Source organism: Hypomesus transpacificus, unplaced genomic scaffold (assembly GCF_021917145.1).
Source record: "Hypomesus transpacificus isolate Combined female unplaced genomic scaffold, fHypTra1 scaffold_393, whole genome shotgun sequence".
In the NCBI taxonomy this organism is placed as follows: Eukaryota; Metazoa; Chordata; class Actinopteri; order Osmeriformes; family Osmeridae; genus Hypomesus; species Hypomesus transpacificus.
The window spans coordinates 40,196-66,531 of NW_025813914.1; the positions used below are offsets into that span (position 1 = coordinate 40,196).

Consider the following 26,336-nt stretch of genomic DNA (forward strand, 5'->3'; position numbering starts at 1 on the left):
GTCCCAAACTATTATTTTATTCTCCAGGCAGACTCAATCTAACCAAAGGGATCCAGTTCTGAAGGAGGATTTATTGAGAACTGTTATTGAGTCTCGGACAAGACTTACTCTTTGTGAGGGGAGAACAATACCACATTTTTATTTCAGTGTATTCCACTTCATGAGTGTGGTTGCTCGATGTCGTGTGATGCTGTTCCCCTGTTGGCCTATAGGGAGCACTGTGAGCTCAGTGTTGAGTGCGGTCGTGGGTCACTACATCTGAAGAAGTTCACTGTCAAGTGCATGGATTCACTCTCTGCTTCGTATCTGTTAACATACTTTGTGTTTACAATGATTCAGGGTCTGAGGAGGAAGCCAAGTAGTAATCATGGAGTGGATATTAAACTGTATTCATGGAAATTAATTTCCTGATTTGGAAAGGTGCTTTTGTCGTCTCATGCAGAATAGGTGGAGTAATACTCCAGTTTTTATATTGTCATCGTAAGTGAGGTGTGTTTGGAATGAGTTATAAATAAAGTTTTCAGATCATTTCAAAAATATTAAGCCTCACTCACAATATTCTCAACACCTCAATTTATTGTCCCAACATTCAAAAGTACAAATAATTCAAACACAACAGTCTTATGAAAAAGAAAAAACAAACATTTACAGCAAGATTTTTATTTTTGTTTCCAGTTTCAGAAATGACCTAAACTAGCAAGGATAACATGAAGTCATTCATCGCAGTAATTGGATTAATTATAAGAATAAGAATAATACCGATAATAATCATAATAATTGATTGATAAGTATTAAACGTAAATAGGAGAGGCCGGTTAGGACCAGTGAACATCTTTTTTCGTCATTTTTTTGTCTTTAAAGATTAAAAGAGTTTAATAGATTTTTCCGATAGTAAACAAACAGATACATGTCATAAGGAAGATGAATGGACAGAGCCTGATTCCTGTGTTCACCCCCCCCCCCCAGACCATGGGGGGCCCTCCTATCACAGCCTCTGTAGGGAGCTACAGGGGAAGGTGCCAGCCGTAGGGGTCGGCCATGGGGCCAGATGAATCCGCCCAATGTCATCAAACGCCCTTGCATGCGCACACACGGATGCACACACACACACACACATTCACACGCTGAAACATGAACGTTCATAACACACACTCGCACAGGTACTCAGACAGGCAGGGTATGCACAGAACACAGGCACACGTCAGTAAGAGTTTAAAAGACACAAGGAAATGTGTTCATTCTTCAGAACCACATTCTACCGGGGTCGTTGCATAACTCAAGCTCCCATCGCCAAGAGAGCGTGAACGGGTCTGGTGATGGTGCAGGTCAAAGGTCAGGACTGTAGGTGGTTGGATGACGGTTGGATGACGGTTGGATAATGGTCGAACGGCGTTTGGATGGCGGTTGGATGAGGGCAGTGGCGTGAGAGTGAAGGTATGGTCTGAGTATTTAACTTTGAACCCACACCCCCTTTCTGTCTAATAATGTCTCCACAAAAATCCAATTGAAATACATCAGGAACCATGCCTTATACCTTTACCTTTCAAAATATATATATTTACTATATTATAGTATATAAAATATACAATGGGTTTAATCCATTAAATACCTTCAGTGTTTGAAAAACCTAAAAGTTTTTTTTTTTTAGGTTTGTATATCTAACTGTGGTAGATACAGTTAGTGCAATGGATTCATGGTATCTCTGTAGAGGAGCAAGCGATGTTGTTTGAAAACATGGTGATTCTTTGTAAAATAGGTTAGACTCTGCTGAGATGATTTCACTGATTGGTCCAGTGCAATGAATGACCCTCACACACGATTGGACATCCTTCTCCTGAAGTACATACGTGTGCCCAATCCGCCACAATATAGGATGTCATGACAACCGAAAGTTATGTTTCAGACCCAAGTATTTGCATAAAGTTTCATCACGATGCGTTAGTGCGTGGAGGGAGGGTGCGAAGTGGCTTTTAAAACGACACAAACTCACCACAGGTTATATTGAACCAGAACGACTGTTATAACATTCTATTAAGACTAAACTTTATTGAAAAAGATTTTAAGGGTTTTTTGTTTAACAAGACAAGAAAAAAGCAATAGCAAATTTAACTATCAACTAGGTTATGCATAGCAAGTAACAGTTTCTACTCATAAGTTAAGAGTTTGCAACCCCCTGGATTTTTTTTTTGTTTTCGGCTTTTTGATTTTTTGTTGTAATTTTGATATATTGGTACAAAGCACAAACGTATTAAACGTTCTCAGTGCAGTGGACTATCTAGAGAGCTCATCTCCATTCAGTCACTTAGTTCCCTTTGCTCAAATATGCCCCCCCTTTCCCCCCTTCCCTGTACCAGAATCACGCAAATACACAGACAATAAAACAAATCAGTGCATAAATAAATAAATAAATACACAACCAGTATAAATAAATAAATACATAAATAAATAGTTGATTCAATGAAACAATCAATTGATCCATAAATAAATACAGTTATATTCTACGCTTTTGTTCGGTTTCTTTTGTCGTGGTAGTCATGGTTACTCCAAATCATCGTTTTTAGTCTCGTTTTACGTTTTTTTTTCCTTTTTTTTTCACAAGCGACATGACAACATATTAAACAGGATTCCTCACAAGTAACTGAACCACCACTTCATCAAGTTGTCATATGATAAAGACAAGATCCAACAGAAAACAATGACAACTCAGAATTACAGTAGATATTGTAAAACAAATGTAGACTATATATTATCTATTTGCACACAACAAATAAAGACACCGTTGTATTAGATCCTTTCAGGAAACAAATATCTAGACTAACAGAACTAGCTAATCATTATTGAATTCTGACAAACGTTTCACGCTTAGCAAGTAACTTAAAAGTCAGCAAGCCAAATAAAACTGGTTAAGTGATGCTTACAACAGCCCTAATTTAGTCACCTGGACAAGCCATAGCAGACTCACCAGTTTGGGGCCAACAATAAACAAATAAACAAAGAACAGCTCAAGTCAATGCCAACATCGAAGTATTATATTTTTTTCTTCTAAACAACACAGAACAACAAACTTGGATATTTAAGATATGTGAATAATGTAATATAGCACCTACCTTTGATCGCTAAAAGGAAGTTTCTTTTCAAACGGAATTCCACAAACGTAGAGCAAAGAAAATGATAGATAATGTATACATTATGTACTCTAAATGGATAGATGTGTATATATTTCCTTTACTAATATCCCATAGACTGATGACTAACAGAACAACACGTGATGCATGGGGTCTTTTCACTTTGGGCTCTGAACAATGACGACAGTGGGGCACTTAGGGGGAACCCCCGCCCATTTCCCTTTTGGGTATCGCTGTTGAATAATATTACGCACTATATGAAATCACCTGCCTCCCTTTTTGCATCCCATTGACAAAACCTTCCGTCTACAAAACCATCGCCGATCTGATTCTCACCGAAAACAAACAGACCTTCGATCCTAAAAATTACCACAGCAGAACAAACAGGACATGGTGGCGTTTTCCCCCCCGCGCCCCTCCCTCCCCCCCCAGCTCCCCTTACTAGCCAGTCAAAATATTTTTCTCTTTTTCAAATCCAGATTCATGTAAAAATTCATCAATAATGATTCTTTTAATTATCGTTTATAAAAATAGATTTTCTTCTCTTTATTTTCATATTTATTCTAAACGCATTTTTCAAGCAAAGAGATTTTCTCTTTGGCAACAGTGTGTTTTTTTCTTCTTCTAAATCTTAAACCACTTAATGTGTGTCATCAGGAAAGCTTAACCCATCCCCTCCCTCACCCCTTCTCCCTAACCCTAGTGACAAAAGGACATGGGTCTTGTTTGCAATACAAAACAAAAACAATGTTAGAAATTCATATTTTTCTGCATCAGAGTTACCAGGATGGTGTCACACCTCTTGGTTGATAGGGGGAATTAATATACACTAAAATGAATGAATGGTCACCGATTTTAAAAGAGCCCACTCCCCTGTTTACTGCCTTAAGGGAGGTTAAATTCTAACGACAGTGGATCCGGATTTAAAAAACAAAGACATCCTGAATCAAGACCAAGAAAAGGTTAAATCTAAAAAGGACATTCTCTTCAGGAACGTAAAGAGACTAAGGGGTTTTGCTACCGTTGACATAGAAGAGAGAAATAATTAAACGACCACAAGGAACAGAAAGGCTATACAACCGGGGTGTCGCCACAACGCCCCCCCGGAACTCATGTTGGATATTTTCATTTTGTAATACTTAGGCAACATTGGCTTATAGGTCCAAAGTTATAATATAAGCCATATCTCAAGTTCTTTTTTGTGGTTGTTGTTGGTTGTGTCGATTAGTTGGTTTGTGTCCCTGTTGAGCTGAATCGCTGTATTGGTGGGCTGTGTGATGGTGCTAGTGAAGCTGATGGAAGGGGACGAGGAGCAGGACTGAGGAACGACCCATTCAGGATTTGTGGGTCTTGTTGGTTTTGAAGGAGACTTGCAGGACTCGATCGCCCAACCGGTACCCGTTGAGACTGGCGATGGCCATGGCCGCTTCGTCGTAATTCGTCATGGTGACGAATCCGAAGCCTTTGCACTTGTTGGTGTTGAAGTCGCGGATGACCTTGACGTTGTTGACGGCGCCAAAAGGCCCAAAGAGCTGCCAGAGGACGCTCTCGTCTGAATCCGGAGACAAGTTGTAGACAAAGATGCACCATCCGGTGCCGGTGTGACCAGGGATGTTCATGCCCACCAGACTGGTCATGCTGTCGATGGTGATGGGGGAGAACCTGGGGGAGGGAGAGAGTGGGAGGAGGGGTGTGGAGAGAGAGAGGGAGAGGGAGGGAGAGAGACAGAGGGAGGAGGAGAGGGAGGGGGAGAGGGAGGGAGGGGGAGAGAGAGCGAGGGAAGGGGAGAGGGAGAGAGAATGTGGTAAAAAGCGGAGAAAAGGAGAGGGAGATTCCAGTGTAAGTCAACCTGACATCCAGTTAGGCCCAGTGTGTGTGTGCATGTGCAACAGAACTTGGCTTGACCCTGACCTGACAAAACCATCCAAAACATGTTAAATCAACCACAACAACCACAACCGCACAAAGGGAACAACCATCAACCAAGTTAACCACTCAGTGTTGAGGTTTCTTAACTGGCTCCAAGACACGCTGTTCCAAACAGCTTCATCTCTCCTGATTCCCAACACACCTTCTGTTAATAAACACGATTTACTGTGGCAGTGTGCGTCAATGTGTGTGTGCGTGTGTGTGACGCCCTGTTCTGTGTGAAAGGCCTGTCCTCATGGCTGACTGCAGGGGGGGGGGGGGGGGGGTTGGGATAGTTTTGGGGCGTGCGAGGCTTCGAGGGAAGCTCTTCTCCCTCTCTCTTTTCTTGAGTGCCTCCAATGGAAGATAAATTACAGGAAGTTGCTGAATTAAAACATAGCTGAAAACTCATCAGATATTGTATATGCAACCGAGTAAATCTGCACTTACTCGCCTCGTAATCTTCTCCCTTTGCTGCGATGCAGAGATGTGAATGCTCAGTTGACTTCACTTAATTGCCTTTCCGCTTAAGGGGGGGAAAACGCTCCCAGCTTTAAATAAAAGGTAAATGGGAGAAGAGGCTCATTTCTTCTGCCTCTCCAGGAGTAACTATAGGCATTATTGGCTGTGCTTTAATTGAGATTTCCGCTTTACTGCAGCTGTCTTTGAGAAAGCAGCCGCCTTTTAAGAATTGGGTGGTGTGGTGTGGGGGTGGGGTGGGGGGGGTGGGGGGGTGGTGCTGGGGGGCTGTAGGGGAGAAGGGGAAAGGGATGAAAGGATGATGAGAGGACGGGGGTGAGAAGGGTGGGGTAAAAAGGATGAAAGTTGGAGTAAGGAAGGGGTGGAGGTGGGGTCGGGCCTGAATGCAAAATGGGGGCTCTGAGAAGAGACTGTGTGTGTGTGTGAGATTGAAAGCATGTGTGTGTATCTGAAAGGGTAAAGGTGATATATACGATTTCTTGCCTAACAAAGCCACAAAAGAGTGTGTGTGTCTGTGTCTGTGTGTCTGTGTGTGTGTGTGTCTTTGTGTGTGTCCACCAGGGCAGGACCAAACAAGGGCCATTGTTCTTCTTTAAACAAGACCAAGGGGTTGCATAGCAACAAGGTGGCTGACCACCCCCACCTGCTGAACTCCACCTGCTCATTCTCTCTCCCCCAGAACACTGGACTCCTTCCTGCCCCTACACCTCCTCCATGACTACTGTTGCTAGGCTCTTACAGTGTTATCGTGTTCCTAGCTCAATTACTGGTGTTTGGGCCCTTGGCCGTTCAGCTGTGTTACCAAGGTCATGCAAGAATTATGAGTAAATGTGTTGTGCTCGGTGAACTGCACCAGAGATGCGTCCTGTTCGGTCTTGTCAGGTCATGTTCACCAGCGATCCCAGTACACAGAAACCAATAATTAAATTACAGGGATGTACTCCTCTGACTGACTCATCACAGAGAAGCTTAAACGCCACTCTCTCCTCATCCTACAACACCGCCACCTCTGTCGTCTCTGTCACAGACTGGGTCTCTGTACTCTCGTACCTGTGACTAAAGTGCTGCAAAATGTCACCACCGGCTAGCGTCAGGTAGCTGTGGATGTCGCATTACGCAACATCCACAGCAGCGGAAAGCACATCAAAACACAGCGAGCAAAATGTATCAGATGAAGAGCTAGCTGCAGGGAAACAGTCTGTTTCTTGCAAGGATTCAGGTCTCTCCAGTCTCCCCCTCCTCATCCCCCTCCTCCTCAACACAGCACTACTTGTAACGAGGGAAATGTTGAGCACTAATAACACTATTCCTACCACAGTGTGTAATGAATACTGCATGTAAAAGCGACACAAAAGTCAGATATTTTTATAGGGAAGTCGATATTTTAGTCAAATCGTTATGGCTATGATAATAAACATTAAGAGTGTTTATGGTGAGGAAATGCCCCAACTAGTATGACTTCAGATGTTCTGGAAGTATTCTCCTACAACTTGAGTTAGAGGATGTGCTGGAGTACCTTAATCCAGTAGAAAACCAGGCCTGTAAAACAAGAACCACACACACCAGAACACAAACCAACCAGACAGAAATGACCCAAAGCAACCGAAAGGTAAACATCCAACATAGGTCACACCCAATAGAAGTACACTCTTTGACAGCAGAGAAAACAAGGCAGCAGTTTCTTTCTGTTCAGCTTGGGTGGAATTCAAAACCAAACAAGACTGAGAGAAACCAAGTCGGAACCAAATCATACTAAACCAACGCAATCCAAACCAAACGTGTTCAAACTCAACCATAATCAAATCATAAACACGACCCGAACCTAAACTATATTGAACAAAGGCAAACCAAACCACACCAAAGAAAGATTGTAACCTTCAATGTCAATTAAAAATAAGGAACTTTCACAAACAAAACTAAAAAAACAACCAAAACGATATAAAATCATTTAGTCAACATGGACATCTGGCATTAGGTGAAGTTTTTAATTACCTCTTTACGCCATAGGCCATATTAAGCAAATTGTCCAGCCTGTAAAGAGAAATAGGGTTCTGGGGTTAATGGTGGGCAGATGGTGGACTCACTCAATGGAACTAATGCAACCTTCCTGCTTCCCCTATCTCAAGGAGCTAAGAGACACCATACACACCTATCCATAGATGGGCCATTACACTGAGGACCCCAACCAGGCTACGTTAGTACCTTCAAACAACCACTATAGTAGCACACTAGGCTAGCCAAGTCGCCAATAGCGACCGCGCTAGCCAACATGCCAGGCTACGGCTGTGTTTTTTGGCTAGCCGGTGCTACTGGCAGTTGCTTCTGTGCCAGCGAGGCTTGCCTAGAGCTGGTGTTGCTGCAGTGTTGGGTTTGCCATGTTTCTAGACTACTAATAGCTTGTATATAGCTGCAAGGCGACAACAGCTACTTGTAAGTCTAGGATAGTCACAATGCTGAGGGCACAAGGCTAATCACAAACAATACTATGATATGACTAGCTAGTTTACCAGGGGACAGCTAGCACAACCAAACACAGCACATTGGCATATTTTAATTTACCTAGCACGAGGGATAAATGAGATCATGTTAATGCCCTCCTCGTCTTAATTGTCCTCTTGGAAAATGACAAATACAAATACACGAAGGCTTCACAGTGGTGCCATCGTTCCCTATGGATGCAGAGTTCTGTCAGTGTAATGGTTTGACATCTTTCAGGAGATGGTGAATACGTTTTTGGCGAGAGGATGATGAGAAAAGCGTGGAGTGAGGACCAGCCAAACATGGCTGGACGGTTGGTAGCTGGCTCTGTCGTAGGCCCGACTAGAAATGTAGGATGAAGGAACATGTCAGATGAAGTTATTGGTTGTGCAGTGGAGGTGGGGGGGCCGGCAATTGTATCAGGGTGGCCTTGGCTCCCCTGGCTCCCCCCTTGGCGGTGCCACTGGTTCTGAGGTGTCAGCATAGTATTTGTCATTTAAAGTGAACTGAACATAAATCTTTTCCTACTGCTGCAAATTTTCAACAACCGCAACATGCCTGCCTCTGGGATCCTGATTAATGGTCGAAAATTCACCTCAGGGCCAGTCTGTCTGTCTAGCCTGCCAGTTACCCCCTGGACGTTCACACAATACTGACAAACACTTTCCTAAGTGACTTTTCTTTGCTTTTGTGTCGAGCTCCTCAGCAAGGTGCCACAGAGCCTGTGGCGTCCACAGTGTGTGAACTGTAAAGCTAGCTGGGGCCCAGCCCGGCTGCCCTTCCCCACGCTGCCTGGGCCAGGGACGCCAGCGAGCCATATCCATCCCACGCCTCTTGGCTGTGGCCTGCCTAGCGACGCTTAGCGACGCCATGACCTTCATCTCTCAGGTGGATCAGCTTGGGTCTCATGTCCTGTTAGCTCCTACTGTCTAATGGCCGTTCCAGGCTGTTGACCAACAGCAGGACTCTTCTCCTTTCCCCTTGAAAACTCGCCTAACCCAAACACCGACAGGACTGCCTGTTCGTGCGTTCAGTGTCCTCTGTCTGTCTGCCTGTCTGTCTGTCTGTCTGCCTATCTGTCTGTCTGCTTGTCTGTCTGTCCGTTCATCCACCTGTTTGCCTGCCTGTCTGTCCGTTCATTTACCTGTCTGTCTGCCTATCCACCGTGGCATCAATAGATATAAATGTACCGACTGTAAACCTGACTCGGGATAAACAAAGCAGAAAGAAAAAGGATGACTCATTGAGACAATAATTAGTCCATGATGTGGGCTGGGGCAGAGCAGTGCTTTGTGGGTAAATGAGTCAATTGGAGAATAGGCTCAGAGGAGGCATGCTCCAGGCCAGAGGCAGGGAGACATCTGCCAGCCGGACAGGATGTGTGTGTGTCGGTGTGTGTGTGTGTCGGTGTGTGTGTGTGCCAATGTGTGTGTGTGTGTTAGAAAGCCAGAGATACACAGACAGACAGCAAGTGTGTGTGTGTGTGTGTTTTTTTGTGTGACGCAGTGAGAATATCCAAACACGTCAGCTTTTCACATCACCTCTCAAAGCCTCTCCACTCACAACGAGCCCTTTGTACTGTCTGTAAACGCCTGTTAATGGCCAACGACTTTCCTCAATCACACCTGGTTCCTGCCTTACAGATAATAAGCCTAGTTACTACCACTGTGAAGCAGACACGTTGCTGTTGGCTTGAATGCAAGGCTACTGCTTTTAATGACGTTGAGGGCCTTTTGCTGAGATGTTAAACGCTAACACAGATGCTGTAGGTGTTAAAACTGTTGCCCATTGATGAGATTAGAGACTTTTAAGAGGATAAGAGATGTTACTGGACATGAGCTCAGCTGAGGTACTTAGCTTCATGGATTAGAGAGGGGCTGAAGGAGGGTGGAGACTATCAAACATGAGCTTTCACTAGAACAGGAGAGTGTACTCTCCAAGGATCCAAACACACTGAAATTCAGGATAGGTGATGCGGATCTGGACAGTACTGCTGCAGGTGTGTGTGTGTGTGTGTGTGTGTGTGTGTGTGGTACAGGGCTCCTGTGGAGGCTGTAAGTTGGCTTGGTCTGTCACAGAAAGAGCTTTGTTTCGCTGAGTGAGAGAGAAGTGCCTCAGTATGACTCTTGTAGCGTGTTGAGCTAACCCTAGCTACACACCTTAACAACCTGGCAGACTCACTGCACATCTGCTACAACATCAACTCAACCAACAAGGAGATGGACAGTAATGCTATATCCTCACCAAGTATCATTTCTGTTTAATCAGTGAGCTGACTGGATGAGCTATATTGTTCTGTACATGGTGACAATGAAAGTGGGCGGTGGGTGAGATGGTGCATTCTGGGACATGGAGTTTGGATGAGGTGAGGGGTGATGATGACAGAACCCCACTCTCTCTTGTGACTGCTGGTTTTGAGATGGGTGGAGCTGTGAAGAACTCACTCTTTTGGGAACAAAAACAGCCAACGTTATAGCGGCCATTTTGGAGTAGTGGCCAGTGCATTTGTGATTTATGATTCACAAGATGACTTGTGCTACACAGTCAGACTTCCCTCTTATCTCTGCATCTGAGTGCGTTGGTCCTGTCAGTTATCAGTTATTTTTCTTGCAGGGTTACAGTTAAAGGATTGGTAGCATTTCAGTTGACATTGTTTACAATCTGTATTAAGTCTAAACGTCATTACTTTATCTGGCATGTAGTACATTTCACCACCTTTACTGTGAATTTAAGTATCCTATCAGAGTTCAGTTTACAAGCAGAACTGTAGAATAAAGTTGGACCAAGATACGGAAACACACACTGTACAACTACACCTCCACCCTCCCTCCACCCTCCCCTCAACACACATCCCCTCCCCCATCCCCCTCGCCCATCCCCCTCGCCCCGTCCCCCTCTCCTGCCCGGTGTCTCACCTGAACCTCTGGGCCTGATGGTGCAGGGGGCCGGGGTACCTGCGGTTGGGGGACTGGTACAGCTGGGAGAGCAGAGCCTGGCTGGTCTTCTGGCTGGGGTTGTTGGCGAACTTGACGGTGATGGGCTCTGCGGCTCCGGAGGGCTTCTGGCCGTTCAGACCCTTAATAGCCTCCTCAGCCTCTATCCTCTTATCAAAGCGGATGAAGCCCACGCCTCGGGAACCCCCTGTGGGGCCAACACATCACAAACAGGAGAGGCCCACTGTTACTTCATGTGGCTCCCGACTACACACACACCTCACAAATGACACACCTCACACATGACACACCACACACACACATGCCTTTATACCGGAGAGGGCTAACTGTTTTAACATGCAAACTGTCTTTCTCTCTTTCTCTCTAGCACGCACACACACGCAGACACACACACACAGCCTGCCACAGAGATCCCAGTCCAATCTGTAACAATGTGTTTTCTGTTCTCGGTGCTCTTGTCCTCCTCCCTCTATTTCCATCCCTCCTTTTCTCCTCTCTCCTCTCCTCTCCTCCCCTCCTCTCCTCCTCTCTCCTCCCCTCCACTCTCCTCCCCTCTCCTCCCCTCTTCTCTCCTCCCCTCTTCTTTTCTCTCCTCTTCTCCTCTATCCTCCCACACGCCCGTTCTCTCGTCTCTCTCCACGGCGCTGGCGACATTTGAGTCGTTTCCAAGGAGACGTCTTTTGACTGCCACCTGAAAGTAACATTTTGAGAGACAGAGCGCAGGTTCTGTACAGTCGGTCCTTTGTTGGTCCCAGTGAATGCACCGGCGCAGACCAGACACACACACACACACACACCACACACATGCCTGTACTTGTTTTTAATGAGGCTGACTCTGTAGCCCCAGAGGACACGCACACTGACAGCTCGCCATGTTGCTGAGAGGGCTATTTGCATAATACTGCATGTGTGTTCAAGTGTGTGTGTGTGTGTGTTTACAATGAACAAAAAGGCCTTGCTCGTTCTCAATGCCATTCCCCTCTCTCCCTCCCTCTTTCTTTCTCTCTCCCTTCACAGCGTTGCCGGGGCGATATATTATTAATGTTTCCCTCCTCTGCGGTCGCCCTGTCCTCACCAATCAGGGTTCTTTGGAAAGGCGTCTCCCTCAACCAACATTTACACACCATCTCTCCAATATCCACACCTCTCACTCATTCTAACACTCTTTTCGCTCTGTTCCCCCACTGTGTCCTATAGGCTATTCCTTCTCTCTCCTTCTCCCCACCCATGCCCTCTCTACTTCTCTCCACCCATGCCCTCTCTCCTTCTCCCCACCCATGCCCTCTCTACTTCTCTCCACCCATGCCCTCTCTCCTTCTCTCCACCCATTCCCTCTCTCCTTCTCTCCACCCATGCCCTCTCTCCTTCTCTCCACCCATGCCCTCTCTCCTTCTCTCCACCCATGCCCTCTCTCCTTCTCTCTGTTCCACTTTCTCCTTCTCTCCATCCCTCTTTCTCTACGAGGCCCTAGTCTATAGATATCTATTATGTCAACCAAACTTTTGTCATATTGTTGTATTCTGTGTTGTTGGATTGGCCGTGAACTGAACTGCGTTTATTAAAGGCAACATAACAATGTGTTTTATCAACGAGTACTCTATTTCAGTTTCAATTTGAGGACGCACACACACACTCACGCACACAGACACACACATAGTAGAAATGAGAAGAGAGCAGTTGAGCGGTACTCTTCACAACCTCTCAGCCTTGATATGTTTCATGAACCAAGTTGTCATTCTGCCTTGAGGGTTACGTGAAGGCCACACACACACAGCCTCTCCACTAACTGATGACTTGAGGAGGTGTTATTATAGACTGAGTGTGAATAGGGTAGTGGAGGCTGTGTGTGTGTGTGTGTGTGGACACCGGCCCCTGTCCTTCAGCGTGTGTGTTGGCACTTTGAGGAGGTGAGAGGGTGTCTGACCTCATTGACTGTCGCACCTTTCACTAGTTTACGCTGGCAGAAAGGGTTCATGTTCCAGTCATAACACCTGTGTGGTGTCATGTGATCAGAGACAGGACTCTCTGACTCTGCTCTGAGAGGGGGGAGTCTGTCTGTCAGTCTCCAGACAGGTGTCTGTCTGTCAGTCAGTCTCCAGACAGGTGTCTGTCTGTCTGTCTGTCACAACTTTCCTCACCGCACACGCACAAAAATAAATTCACAGTAGAGACACACAGCCATGCACTCGCACATGCTCTTATATAACGGCCTGGCTTATCTGTCCCTCACACACCTGGTGTGCTTTATTAAGAACTTCCTCAACCTCACCAGGAGGCTGAGCGGAGGTCTGTTCTGATGGAGCTAACCTCAGCACTGCTTTCCCCTCTGCTCTCTTTCTACAGCTCTTTTCTACTCTCTCTTTCCTCTCCTCCTCTCCTCTCCTCTTCTCTCCTCCTCTTCTCTCCTCCTCCCCTTTTCTCTCCTCCTCGGACACAAACTCAGTCACCGTTGGTGTAAAAGGCAAGCAGCCCTCTGGGAAATCTGGAGAGATTTGAGAACTGGCTGGCTGATGAAAGTTGCCTCTCCAAACCTCGCAAGTATGTGCTCTCACACACACATACACACACACACCAAATATGATTTTTTTTTTCCTCTTGTCCTCTGATAAATGACTGCCAACTGTATGGAGCGTGTAGGGTTCCACATTAAACAAATTAGATTAAAGAGAAGAAAAAAAACCCTCTCTCTCCTCCAACTTGCTAATCTGTGTGTGTGTGTGTGTGTGTGTGAGAGACGTCCTTGTTTAGTGTGAGGCTGGTATGTGTGTGTGTGTGTGGACACAGATGGTATTTGAAAAGGAAACAGGACACACAGGCCTTTGAAGCCCATTGGAGCTCTGTGCTCTGCTAAAACCATCTGTCCGCTTGTCTTTCTGTGTGTGTGTGAGCGCGTCCCCCTGTATGTTTTCCACATCTAACCTCCAATGAAATAGTTTTCTCTGGACTCCAGGGAACAGTCGTTTTCACTTTAGAGGGAGAACTTGTGAAAGCATGTGGCAGACAGTGCTGGTCAGTGGTGTTGGTTCCTATTGATCAGAGAGGTGTTGACCTGCTCTGAAGACCTGGCTATGGATCGCAGCCTAGCGCTGGTATGATGACCTCTGACCTCCTGTGTTGAGCTGACCAAGCAGGTCTGGAGGGTGGAGACACTAGGGGAGGCAGAGATGCTGCGTTGGTGGAAGGGCTCAGCACGTGACCAGGCTGTTCCACAAGGACACATAACTCTAGTAGTCTAACACGAGGCAGACCAGGCCTTCTCCCCCTTCATCTGTCTCTGTGTGGGTCTTCATCCCCTCCCCCTTTTCACAATTCTCCCTCCTGCCCTCCCTCCTTCTCTCTTCCTCTCTCTCCCTCTTCCTCTCTGACTCTCCCCCTCTCTCTCCCTCTGACTCTCTCTCTGACCCCCTCTGACTCTCTCTCTCTCTCTCTCCCTCTCTGACTCTCTCTGACTCCTGTGTGAGTCAGGTGGGAGTGTGATCCTGTGCTCCTCTTCTTCCATGGCAGCAGAGAGCGAGGTAACCCCCACCTCCCCTGATCCCCTGCTCGCCAGCTCCAGCTCAAATCTGCATCGTTTCTTAATCACCAGCAACTTAAATTAATTAGTCATTAAAATTCCTCTAGCGGATCCCCAACCCTCGCAGGGGTGGGGAGAGGGTGGCGTGTGTGTGTGTGCACACCAGGGGATTTGACGTGTGTGTCTGTGTGTGTCACAGAAAGAGAGATTACAGTAGACCCACTGAATGAGTGTGAGGGAGAGGGTGTGTGTGTGAGAGAGGGTGTGTGTGAGGGAGAGGGTGTGTGTGTGAGAGAGGGTGTGTGTGAGGGAGAGGGTGTGTGTGTGAGGGAGGGTGTGTGTGTGAGAGAGGGTGTGTGTGGGAGAGGGTGTGTGTGATAAGCGTGCCTGACCTGAGGTGTGTGATACCATCTGAAATCATTTCAAAACCAGAATCCTTCCCTGACTGAACAGCGAGGGAACCTCTGACTCATCTGAGCAGTGGAGAAGCAGTGTTGCCATGTTACTGTTGCCATGTGATTGTTGTACTGTCATGGTTGTGTTGTGATGCTGGTGTCTGTAGCTGAGAAAGGAGCCAGATAGATAAGCAGACCTGCTCTCTCTCTCTGCCCCATGGATGCCCGTGACTTGGTCTACCAGGATGTGTGAGTGTGTGTGTGTATGTGTGTGTGTGTGTGTGGAAGAGCTGCCCCATGGATACCTGTGACCTGGTCCACCAGGATGCGTGAGGTGATGATGCGGCCGTACTGAGAGAACAGCTGCTCCAGCTCCTTCTGGGTCATGGTCTTGGGCAGGCCGCTCACGTACAGGTTAGCGTCCCGGATGGAGGCAGAGCTGGGCCTTGCATAGGACACCTGGGAGGGGAGGGGGGAGGGAGGGAGGGAGGGGGGGAGGGAGGGGGGGAGAGGGGTTGATTTGAGATTCCGACAGTTGAATGTAATTTTATAAAAGGAAGAAGAGAGAGAAGGAGAGACTGGTTCAGTCAGGAGGTAGTGGAGGAGGTTCCTCCTCCTCTCTCTCTTCCTCTTTCCCTCCTTTCTCTCTCCCTCTTCCTCTCTCCCTCCTCCTCTCTCCCTCCTCTCTCTCTTCCTCTCTCCCTCCTCTCCCTCTTCCTCTCTCCTGCCTCCTCTCGCCCTCCTCCTCCTCTCTCTCCCTCCTCCTCCTCTCTCCCTCCTCTCTCCCTCCTCATCCTCCTCTCTCCCTCCTCTCTCCTCCTCCTCCTCTTTCCCTCCTCTCTCTCTCCCTCCTCTCTCTCTCCCTCCTCTTCCTCCTCTTTCCCTCCTCTCTCCCGCCTCCTCTCTCCCTCCTCCTCCTCCTCTCGCCCTCCTCCTTCTCCTCTTTCCCTCCTCTCTCCTTCCTCCTCTCTCCCTCCTCTCTCTCTCCCTCCTCTCTCCCTCTCTTTCTCTCCTTGTCAGCCTGCTCCAGATGTCTCATCCATCAACACCTCTAGCAGCAGTGAGACGTGTTTGTGTGAAAGTGAGGAGGGAGTGGAAGAGCCGGAGTGTGTGAATGTGTGTGAGTCAGAAGAATATGTGTGGAGGTTGTGTGTGTGTGTGTGTGTCACTCTCTGCACGTCTCCTAGCTCCTCTCTCCTCCAGGCTCCTCCCCCATCACACCTCCACAGGAAGTCATCACCACAGGAAGTCATCTCCACAGCAGCTGGGAAACTTGGAGGTGTCATGGAGGAAGTAACCACACTACCCCAGAAAAAGACTCCAGATAGACAGCGCTGTGTGTGTGTGTGTACGTGTGTGTGTGTGTGCGTGTACAACACATTGAAGGAGTCCCCGAGGGTGTACCTGTGTTAGGACCATAGGAAGCAAAGTGCTAACTAACCTTGAGAAACCATCTGTGTCAGTGTTAGTTATTACACATTACAAAGAGAGGAGAGAGGGGGGGCTGGGAGGGGGCTGGGGGGGGGGGGCAGTGTGGAGGCAGTGTGGAGGCAGTGCGGGGGCAGTTAGAGGCAGTGTGGAGGCAGTGCGGAGGCAGTGCGGAGGAGGCAGTGTGGGGGCAGTGTGGGGGCAGTGTGCAGGCAGTGTGGAGGCAGTGCGGGGGCAGTGCGAAGGCAGTTAGAGGCAGTGCGGAGGCAGTGCGGAGGAGGCAGTGTGGGGGCAGTGTGGGGGCAGTGCGGGGGCAGTGCGAAGGCAGTTAGAGGCAGTGTGGGGGCAGTGCGGAGGGGCAGGTTGTTCTGTATGGGCTGAGGGAGATTGTTCTCCTATCTCTGACAGGCAGGGAAGCTCTGATGCTGCTACGCACGGCTGGGCAGGCTGGACAGACGGACTGGGCTGAAGAAAGGAGAACGGTGTGTGTGTGTGTGTGTGTGTGTGTGGGGGAAGCATGTCCAGGCTGGTGGGCCTGTTGTGTGGACTGTGTGTGTTACTGCATGATAGACATGGACGGCTGCTTTCACTTTGTTACCCAGGGAGGGAAGAGGCTGGGCTAGGGTGTGTGTGTGTGTGTGTGTGTGCGTGTGGCTCTAAATAGACTTTAGCTTTTGAGATAGGAAGCGAAGGAGGGGTTTGGTGAGTGCAGTGTGTGTGTGAGAGAGAGAGAGAGAGAGAGAGAGAGAGAGAGAGAGAGAGAGAGAGAGAGAGAGAGAGAGAGAGAGAGAGAGAGGGGGGGGGGGGGGGGGGGGGGGGGGGGAGAGGGAGAGACTGGGAGGATGCTACAGCTTCTGACAGCGTCGTCTAGAAACTGTGCAGTAGGCTGTTTCCTGTGACCCTCTGTAGTCTGGCCATGGCACGCTACCCGCTGAAGACACGTGTGTGTGTGTGCGTGCATGTGTGTGTGTGAACCGGGGAGCAGGCATGACCCTTTACTGCCTGATCTGAATATACATTTGAAAGATAGATAGGAAAAAAGTGAAGAAGATGAAAAAACACACACACACCCTCTGACTCATCCTGTCCTCTGACCACTCCAAGAGTGAGACCAGCGCTGGAGTAACACACACACACACACACACACACCCTCTGACTCATCCTGTCCTCTGACCTCTCCAAGAGTAAGACCAGCGCTGGAGTAACACACACACACACCCCTCTGGTTCTGCCTCCCCCTCTTCACCTACATCAAAGAGCCCAGGCAGTTCTGTCTTGAGACCAACCCAGATATGGCTGACTCATCTCCGGGGGGTTTCCTTCCTAACACCCCCCCCCCCTCCCCCCTCGGACTGGGGGAGATTCTGTATGGGATTCCCCTGTTCAGATCGCTTGCGTAATCCCATCAGATTATATTACAGTTATGTTAGCAAGAGGCCAGGGATTATGCCAGAATAGCAGATTACAGTTTGATTTAAAAACGCAAAGCAGCGCTGATAAGTGACAAGTCCTGTTTCCCAGGGTCTTTCCTGGCGTGTTCTCACCAGTATTCTGGAGTTTCTTGTTACGATCTCCCCAAGGACATGCAGGCTGCATACTTAATATGGTGTACTCATTCTTCATGGCTACTTTGACACGATTTGCGTTGGTAAATGTTCTGTAAATCTGAATATTAATTGAATCCTCTATTTAACTTTGAACAACGCGTGGTGAAGGTTTTAGTCCCTCCCTTCCCTGAGAAAGTCTTTAAAGTTTCACCTTTACATTCTGACATTTAAAGGTGGATTTGCATATCAGCTGTCCCTCCGGCTTCTAAAACGTCTCAGGCTTTGATTCTGATTGGCCTTTAATCCCTCCCTCCCTCTCCCCTTCAGTCTGTGAAACAAAGTCAACTATATCCCAAAGCATTTTCAAGCCCCTTTACAGACATCACATGACATCAGACATCACATGACATCAGACATCACATGACATCAGACATGACATCAGACATCACATGACATCAGACATCACATGACATCAGACATCACATGACATCAGACATCACATGACATCAGACATGACATCAGACATCACATGACATCAGACATCACATGACATCAGACATCACATGACATCAGACATGACATGACATCAGACATGACATCAGACATCACATGTCTGTAAAGTGACTTCTCTCTGCTGTGTTCTAACTAACGAACACAGAGTTGATGTGGTGTGGTTCCGGAGGGAAGCCAGCAGTGAACGACAGGAAACAGAGGAAGTCTGTCTCACCTTGATGGTCTTAGTCTGCAAACGGAGACCATTGAGTGTGTTGATGGCTTTCTCTGCGTCCTTGGGGTCGATGTAGTTGACGAAGCCGTAACCCAGGCTCTGTCCTGGAACAGAGAGAGGAGAAGACGTCAGCAGAGGAGGAGAGGAGCTCGGTCCTGGAACAGAGAGAGGAGAAGGACAGGTCTGGTCTCTTTTTCAAACCCAGCAGAGATATTTTACATCCGGTATGTGTACGTTTTCCAGACAACCACAAATATTATTCCTACAGCTATGAGGGGGGGGGGGGGGGCATTCAGAAGAAGAGAGAAAAAACACCAGATTGTTTTTGACAGTAAACAAGTGTTGGCAGCCATTTTGGACTTTCTCCTCAGGCGGAGGTCTTGGAGACTTATTACACACACACACACACACACACACTGCCAGCCGGGGTAGCTGCAGGGGAGCTACACAAACTCCCCCCTGCTTACCCCCCTTCCCTTCCCCAGCCCTTTAAGGAGGAACAGCTCCTCTGCTCCTCCTTAACCAGAACAGGCAGCAGCGGATCCACTGTGGAACGTCACAAAGTGCATCGCTTAATATGGCGCAATGGGGCTTTTTCTGCATCCCAGACTAAAGCTACTCCACTATCCAGTCCTCTCTTCTCCCTCCTCCCTGTCTCCTCCTGTTGTCTCTCTCTTCTCCCTCCTTCCTCCCTCCTCCTGTTGTCTCTCTCTTCTCCTCCCTCCTTCCTGTCTCCTCCTGTTGTCTCTCTCTTCTCCCCCCTCCTTCCTCCCCCCTACTGTTGTCTCTCTCTTCTCCTCCCTGTCTCCTCCTGTTGTCTCTCTCTTCTCCTCCCTCCTCCCTCCTCCCTGTCTCCTCCTGTTGTCTCTCTCTTCTCCTCCCTCCTTCCTCCCTCCTCCTGTTGTGTCTCTCTTCTCCTCCCTCCTCCCTGTCTCCTCCTGTTGTCTCTCTTTTGTGTGGACTGGCATGTGGTATCTAAGCTGCTAAACCAACGGCTGACATATTTTCTGTCTGTGCGCCGTGAGGACCAGAGATCACATCGATTCACACAGCATGGCAGGTTTGCAGGTGTGTGTGTGGCCAGGGAGGCAGGGGGAGAAGCAGTGGGTGTTTCGTAGTGGTGTGTTCGTGTGTGTGTAGCGGGGAGTAAAGCAGCTGCAGCAACTCTACAGGGGCTCCAGAGGGGGGCTCCAGAGGGGGGCTCCAGAGGGGGCTCTAGGGGGGCTCCAGGGGGGCTCCTGCCCACCAGCTCCAGAGCTGCTCACAGCAGGGCAGCTCTGTCTGGCTGCTGCCCAGAGACACCAACGCAATGTAGCCTTCACACACACACACACACACTCACACGCGCCAGAGAGACACTTTGTGGGCCAACACATGCAGGCGTTGGGCACACAGGCTGGACTCGTCCTGTCATAACACCACCACATCGTCATAACAACACCACATCGTCATAACAACAGCTCTCTGAGCTTCAACACAACCCAGCAGGATCAACCAGCATGCTGCCAGCCTGCAGCGCACACACACACACACACACACACAGACACTGACAGGCCCAGCACAGCGAAGCACTTTACTGCTTGTCCTCGGTTTTGCATAGTTCAACACAGAACTACCCGACCACTCAGCGCATCTTAGGACAAGTGAAGGCAGAACCTCTAACAGTCCAGCATGAAAGAAGTGGTTTCTGTCTGTTTCTACAGCAACACAGCTAAGCCCTGTATGCCCAGCCACACCCTGATGGAGACATTCCCTGACACCCCAACTCATCCCCTCCGACTCACTTGGTGCTTGAGATGTCTAGATGCTTGAAGAGAAGCAGTGTTTTGCTGTCAGGAACGCTTGTTTCCTTAATGTTTCATGGTGTGTGTGACTGTGTAAATCACTGCAGTCCACACCAGGCCTGGTGAGAACATCACCAGTACTTTACTCTGAGCATCGTCCTAACAGTCAGTTAACAGCTAAGTGTCTTGTGAGTAACTAGAAATGCTTAGGTGGAATTATAACACTTTATATTCTTCATCTTAAGTACGCAATGATACCAGTAGTAACAGCATGGTCATTCTTAAATTAATCACGAAATAACAAGGAGTATATGATAGTATGTGGTTTCGTCGTCTCCAGAATCCAAGTTGATCCAAGTTTTTCTGGTAAGTTTTCCCTGACAAACATCTCTAAATGTTATCACCGTCTCACGCGCAACACATCGATAGAAACACGTGATGGAAACACCGCTAATGGTGCAGCAAACGGAATATTAACCCACTGCCAATTAATTACCCTAATGGATACAGTAATTTACGGACTATAATTGTCGATTGAAACCCGCTAACCTAAATGATGCATCGCTTCTTGTAATGAACTTTTAACGAGGCTAGTTCCTCACCCCAGTAGACGAACCCCTTCCTCGAAATCTGGAGGCGTCTGAATGACGACAGCGACGGAGGGAGGTGATGGAGATGTTGTAGCTGCCAACCGGAGTTGATCCATCGTTACATGGATCAACGATGTGGTTAAAAACACGTAAAAAGCGCATGTTTTTGGTGTTGACGTGTTTAGATAAACAAGATGTTTATTGTCTGCTCTGTTGAATTGATTGTCCATTTGGGACATGTGCTTTTCAGCGTGCGAGCGAAGCGGCTGTTATACAGTCATAGTCTGAATCGAACGTAATCTTGAGAGGGAAAAGGGTAGAGAGCGCTTCTGTGTGGCAAAATGAGAGCTATTTGAGACGTGGCTCCCCGCTCCGGCGACTGGCGGTTGAGCAGCGCGATGACTAAGCCTTTATTTGTTTCCTCGGGAGCAGCGGGTTGCCTAACGTGTGAGATGAGAAAATGAGTGTGTTTACAGCAGGTGGTCTGACTGCTGCATTACAATGCGGTGGCTTAGAGCGTCGACACGACTGAGATCTCTTTCTACTGTTCTCTTCTCTACTCTTCTTTTGTCTCTCTCCTCTAATCTGTTCTCCTCTGCTGATCTCTCTCTCATCTCCTCTCTCTTCCTCTCCTCTCCTCCTCTCTCTCTCCTCTCATCTGCTGATATCTCTCTCCCGCTGACCCTAACCCCCTTGAGAGCACCACTCCCCTGCTAGAGAAACCAGCTCTGGTCAGCCACACACACACACACACACACACACACACACACACACACACACACACACACTGCCACGTTTCACAAAGAAAGAAGACAACAGCCTTCCGTCGTCAACTCCCAGATCCCAGCACTGAGGCACTGGTGGAGTCCAACACTGCCACCAAATTAAATCACAACACATGGCTGGCTCGTGCCCACATTCCGTGTGACTAAATTACTGTAACACTGTAACACCCTTTTACACAGCCTTACACACACACACACACACACACACAGACATAATTTCTCCACCCACTCAGATGTCTTCCTCTGGGGTTGCCAAGGCAGCAGCAACTGTGACAGTCAGTAGTCGTTCCTCGGTCCGCCCCCGCCCCCCCCTTCCCCCACGCCGCTGCCTCAGGCCAGTTGGACGCCTGGGTGAAGCATGTGGGCTGTGAAGCCTTGGAGGCAGGGGGTGGTGTGTGTGTTTGCGTGCGTGACAGACAGACCAAGGATCTCCCGTGAATCTGGGACACCCTGCCTACGTCACGGCTGACAGCAGTCCGCTGCTAGGAGCATCCTAACGGGAGCTGCCCCCCCTCGGCAGGCCCCCAGCCCCCAGGCAGGTCCGGGTGAAGGACCCACACAGGGGACCGTGACAGCCTCCCCAGCCCAGGAACGGTGCACTCAGAGCAGGGGAGAGAGAGACAGACCCCAGCCTGCCCTCAGGCAGCACCATATCTGGAGTCGGCGCGGAAGAGCTTGTGTGACTGTCCTGTCCCATGCGAGGGGCACTCAGAAAGGGGTGGAGGGGGTGGGGTGATGGAGGGGGTGGGGTGATGGAGGGGGTGGGGTGATGGAGGGGGTGGGGTGATGGAGGGGGTGGGGTGATGGAGGGGGTGGGGTGATGGAGGGGGTGGGGTGATGGAGGGGGTGGGGTGATGGAGGGGGTGGGGTGATGGAGGGGGTGGGGTGATGGAGGGGGTGGGGTGATGGAGGGGGTGGGGTGGGGTGATGGAGGGGGTGGGGTGATGGAGGGGGTGGGGTGGGGTGATGGAGGGGGTGGGGTGATGGAGGGGGTGGGGTGTGATGGAGGGGGTGGGGTGATGGCTGGGGTGGGGTGTGAAGGTGGGGGTGGGGTGTGAAGGTGGGGGAGAGACGGACCGTTTTTTAAGGCTCAGAAGTCTGAAATGTTAATGGCGTCTTCTGCTGTCGTTGGCAGTTCTGGAGGACGCGTTTCTGTGTTGTGTCCAGACCGGGTTCATCTCAGCACCTGTCAGGTACGCTCACTGTCTCCCCCCCCCTCCCCCCCCACCCTCTCCCTCTCCTCCCACCAGCAGACAGACAGGCTGTCTGTATGAGTCAGTGCACAGTCTTTATGGAGCAGAGAATTGAGGAGAGAATGTTGAGAGGTGATTGTCTCCTTACGTAAAGCCTACTCTTTATCAAGATACCAGCATCACAGATGCAATCAATTCTCGTTGGCGCATGAAAAGTCATTTATTTTCTGCCATGTCATTATGAAAACAAATGCGTTCATTCTCAGGCAGAAATGCACCCGCTGCAGAAACAGGATCTAGAAAAATGGCCAACTGACAAAGATCCAATTCCTGGCTTGTCGGCATCCAATCAGTCATCTTCATTTCTGGTGTGTGTATTTGTCGATGGCCAAAGGACTAACACGTCCCTAATGTATTCCATTAAAAGTTTGCATTCAATATGTAGCCAGGACTGGCCGACGGCTCTGTTTATTTATGTGTTAAGAAAAAGAGGGAGAGAGGAAAGGAGAATAAACTGAGAGCTGGAGAGTGAGAGTCAGAGATGGAGAGAGATAGGAGAGAGAGGAGTGAGAGAGATAAAGAGATGGGGAGAGATAGAAGGAGAGAGAGGAGTGAGAGAGATTAAGAGATGGAGAGAGATAGAAGGAGAGAGAGGAGTGAGAGAGATAAAGAGATGGGGAGAGATAGAAGGAGAGAGAGGAGTGAGAGAGATTAAGAGATGGAGAGAGATAGAAGGAGAGAGAGGAGTGAGAGAGATAAAGAGATGGGGAGCGATAGAAGGAGAGAGAGGAGTGAGAGAGATAAAGAGATGGGGAGAGATAGAAGGAGAGAGAGGAGTGAGAGAGATAAAGAGATGGGAAGCGAGAACGAGGATCAGCCTGTTCTGTTCCGGCTGGAGATGAGGAGTTGGATGCCTGTTTTTTTGGTGCGTCTGTTTTCTGTCTTTTGAATGCGGATTTTCAGCTTCAACAGACGTCTTTCAAAAGACAAACACGGCTCTCTGTCGGCATGGCCATCTGTGCTGCTCTTCTCCTCAAAGGAATCTTGTCCTTGAGTCTTCCACACTTCAGACAAGCTAGCTCTCCACATCAAGGTAGCTAGCTGGATGACCCCATCACACAGCCTCATCAGACCAGTACAGAGCTGTAGAAATACACACAAACTCCACATCTTTTTTCCTCCGACATTCATCTCTTGACTGTCTCGAGACCCTCTGGTTATCCGAGGCATTGGTGCCGATGATGTGCGTGTGTGTAAGTGTGTGTGTGTGAGAGCGTAGGACAGGGATGGTGTGTGTGTGTGGCTCCTCCGGGCCGGCAGACGAGCCCTCAGCTCCCTGGTGGCCTTCAGAACCCATCAGACAGGACAGGAACCAGACACCTGCCTGTACCAGCACTACCAGACACCTGCCTGTACCAGCACTCCGGTGTTCTCACCTTGTCAACACACACACACACAACACACACACACACACATGCTCTCACACACGCACACACACACACACACACACACTCCATTGGAAACTGGAGTGTTCAGTTCTAAACAGGAATGAAAGTTGGGTGCTCCATGCAGCGGGACATTGTTTGAAGACGTTCAGCTGTTTCTCCAAACGACAGGTCAGCCCATCACGTTCATCTCAGCCAGACTACACTGACTCCTACTACAAGAAGTGGACGAGGGGGAGAAATAAAGTGAGAAAGAAGAGCCGGTGAGACAGAGCGAGGGAGAGAGAGAGACACACACACAGACAGAGACGGACAGAGAGAGACAGAGAGAGAGACAGAGATGGAGAGAGGAAGAGAGACAGAGATGGAGAGAGAGAGAGAGAGTGCAGATGTGCCCTTATCTCCAGAAATAGATATCCAATACCTCCCTCCCTCTAAACCTTTCTCCCATGTTTATCATTTTCCTCCCTCGATCTTTCCTCCACAGCCCTCTGGTGTGGCACACACAGAGACACCGTCTCTGCTCTGGGAATCCGGAAGTTGGAAGGAGGAAATGGTACCCAGGGCACCACACACAGGAGCACAGCAGGGGGGGGGGGGAGGAGGGGCTGGGTGTTTATGACATCATCAGAAAGGGCCAAGCACTTAAGAGTTTTTTTTCTCTCTCCCTCGTTTGTCCCTTTCTATTTCTGTTTACTCTCTCTGTCTCCGTCTCTTTCTCTCTCTGTACTCTTTACTGGTTGACGTCTGGTTGAAAATGACGTGAATGTTAGAGGGGGGGGGACTGGAGAGTGTAGTCAAGGTCTTAGTTAGGTATACACACCCCCATTATCAGCCTCACTGCCACACTGCTAGGGCCCAGCATAGGTCCTGCTAGGGCCCAGCATAGGTCCTGCTAGGGCCCAGCATAGGTCCTGCTAGGGCCCAGCATAGGTCCTGCTAGGGCCCAGCATAGGTCCTGCTAGGGCCCAGCATAGGTCCTGCTAGGGCCCAGCATAGCAGAGGAGGGCCACTCAAAGAATAGAGCTTTTTCTGCCTGTCTGTCTGAATGCCTGTCTGTCAGCCTGTCTGCCTGTCTGTCTGTCAGCCTGTCTGCCTGTCTGTCTGTCAGCCTGTCTGCCTGTCTGTCTGTCAGCCTGTCTGTCTGTCAGCCTGTCTGCCTGTCTGTCTGTCAGCCTGTCTGACTGAGGCAGACCGGTGGCCCAGCCCCTCAGCCTCTCAGCCTCCAGCCCGTGGGGCCAGCCTCATCCCCCTCTCTGCTGGTAAGAGGTACAGGGGCTCCTCTTCACCCTGGGCCTCTTTAATGAGATTACAGAGAGGAGTGTCACTAAGTAGGATCTAAAATGAAAGCCATTATGTGGCATTATAGCAGAGCTGGTCTGCTTCACACACACACACACACACACACACACACACACACCTCCTGTCCACCCACACAGACCTGGGTCCTGGATTAGAGAGCTGATTAGCAGGAGAAGTGCTACTTAATAGGAACACCTCTGTGAACATGCACACACACACACACAGGTGCACACACACACACAGGTGTACACACACAACAAAACCTCTGTAAGTGCCAGGCAGTGAAACTCAACCGGAGCCAGTCCATGATGACACACAGGACTGTCAACACTGACACAACACTGACACACACAGAGAGAGAGACAGAGACAGACTCGTTGGTTGATTTCCCCCACCCCGTACTTAGACCATGTCTTCCCCTCCTCCCTCATCCCCCCCTTCCTCTCCCCTCCTCCCTCTCCCCTCCTCCCCCCTCTTCCGTACCTGTGATCTTGTCGCGGACAAGCTTGCAGGACTCGATCTCCCCGATGCTGCCAAACAGGCTCCGGAACTCCTCTTGGGTCATGTTCTGGGGCAGGTAGTTGACGATGAGGTTGGTCTTGCTGTCGTCTGTGGCGCCCCCTGTCTGCATGGGGGAGGGACAGCCTCGGCTGTTGGAGGAGGGCCCGTTGGCGCTGTTGG

The 26,336-nt window shown here is 49.1% G+C and overlaps 1 protein-coding gene across 1 annotated transcript; it reads right to left on the reverse strand.

The window, feature by feature from the left end:
* Positions 1–558: 558 nt before the first annotated feature.
* On the reverse strand, positions 559–26,319 carry elavl4 (ELAV like neuron-specific RNA binding protein 4). The gene is made up of 5 exons (XM_047016522.1): positions 26,139–26,319; positions 18,557–18,711; positions 15,160–15,313; positions 10,907–11,132; positions 559–4,787 (listed from the first exon to the last, which is right to left on the reverse strand). The coding sequence occupies exons 1-5, from the start codon at positions 26,284–26,286 to the stop codon at positions 4,460–4,462; spliced, it is 1,011 nt and encodes a 336-aa protein (XP_046872478.1). The 5' UTR covers positions 26,287–26,319; the 3' UTR covers positions 559–4,459.
* Between the last annotated feature and the right edge of the window lie 17 nt (positions 26,320–26,336).

Excerpts from the sequence above, each read along its gene's own strand:
- elavl4 (XM_047016522.1), bottom strand. The coding sequence starts at position 26,286 with ATGCAGACAGGGGGCGCCACAGACGACAGCAAGACCAACCTCATCGTC. Across the intron at positions 15,314-18,556 it reads TGCAGACTAAGACCATCAAG|GTGTCCTATGCAAGGCCCAG; the intron begins GTGAGACAGACT and ends CTCCCCTCCCAG. Across the intron at positions 11,133-15,159 it reads CCTGGTGGACCAGGTCACAG|GGGGTTCCCGAGGCGTGGGC; the intron begins GTATCCATGGGG and ends TTGGCCCCACAG.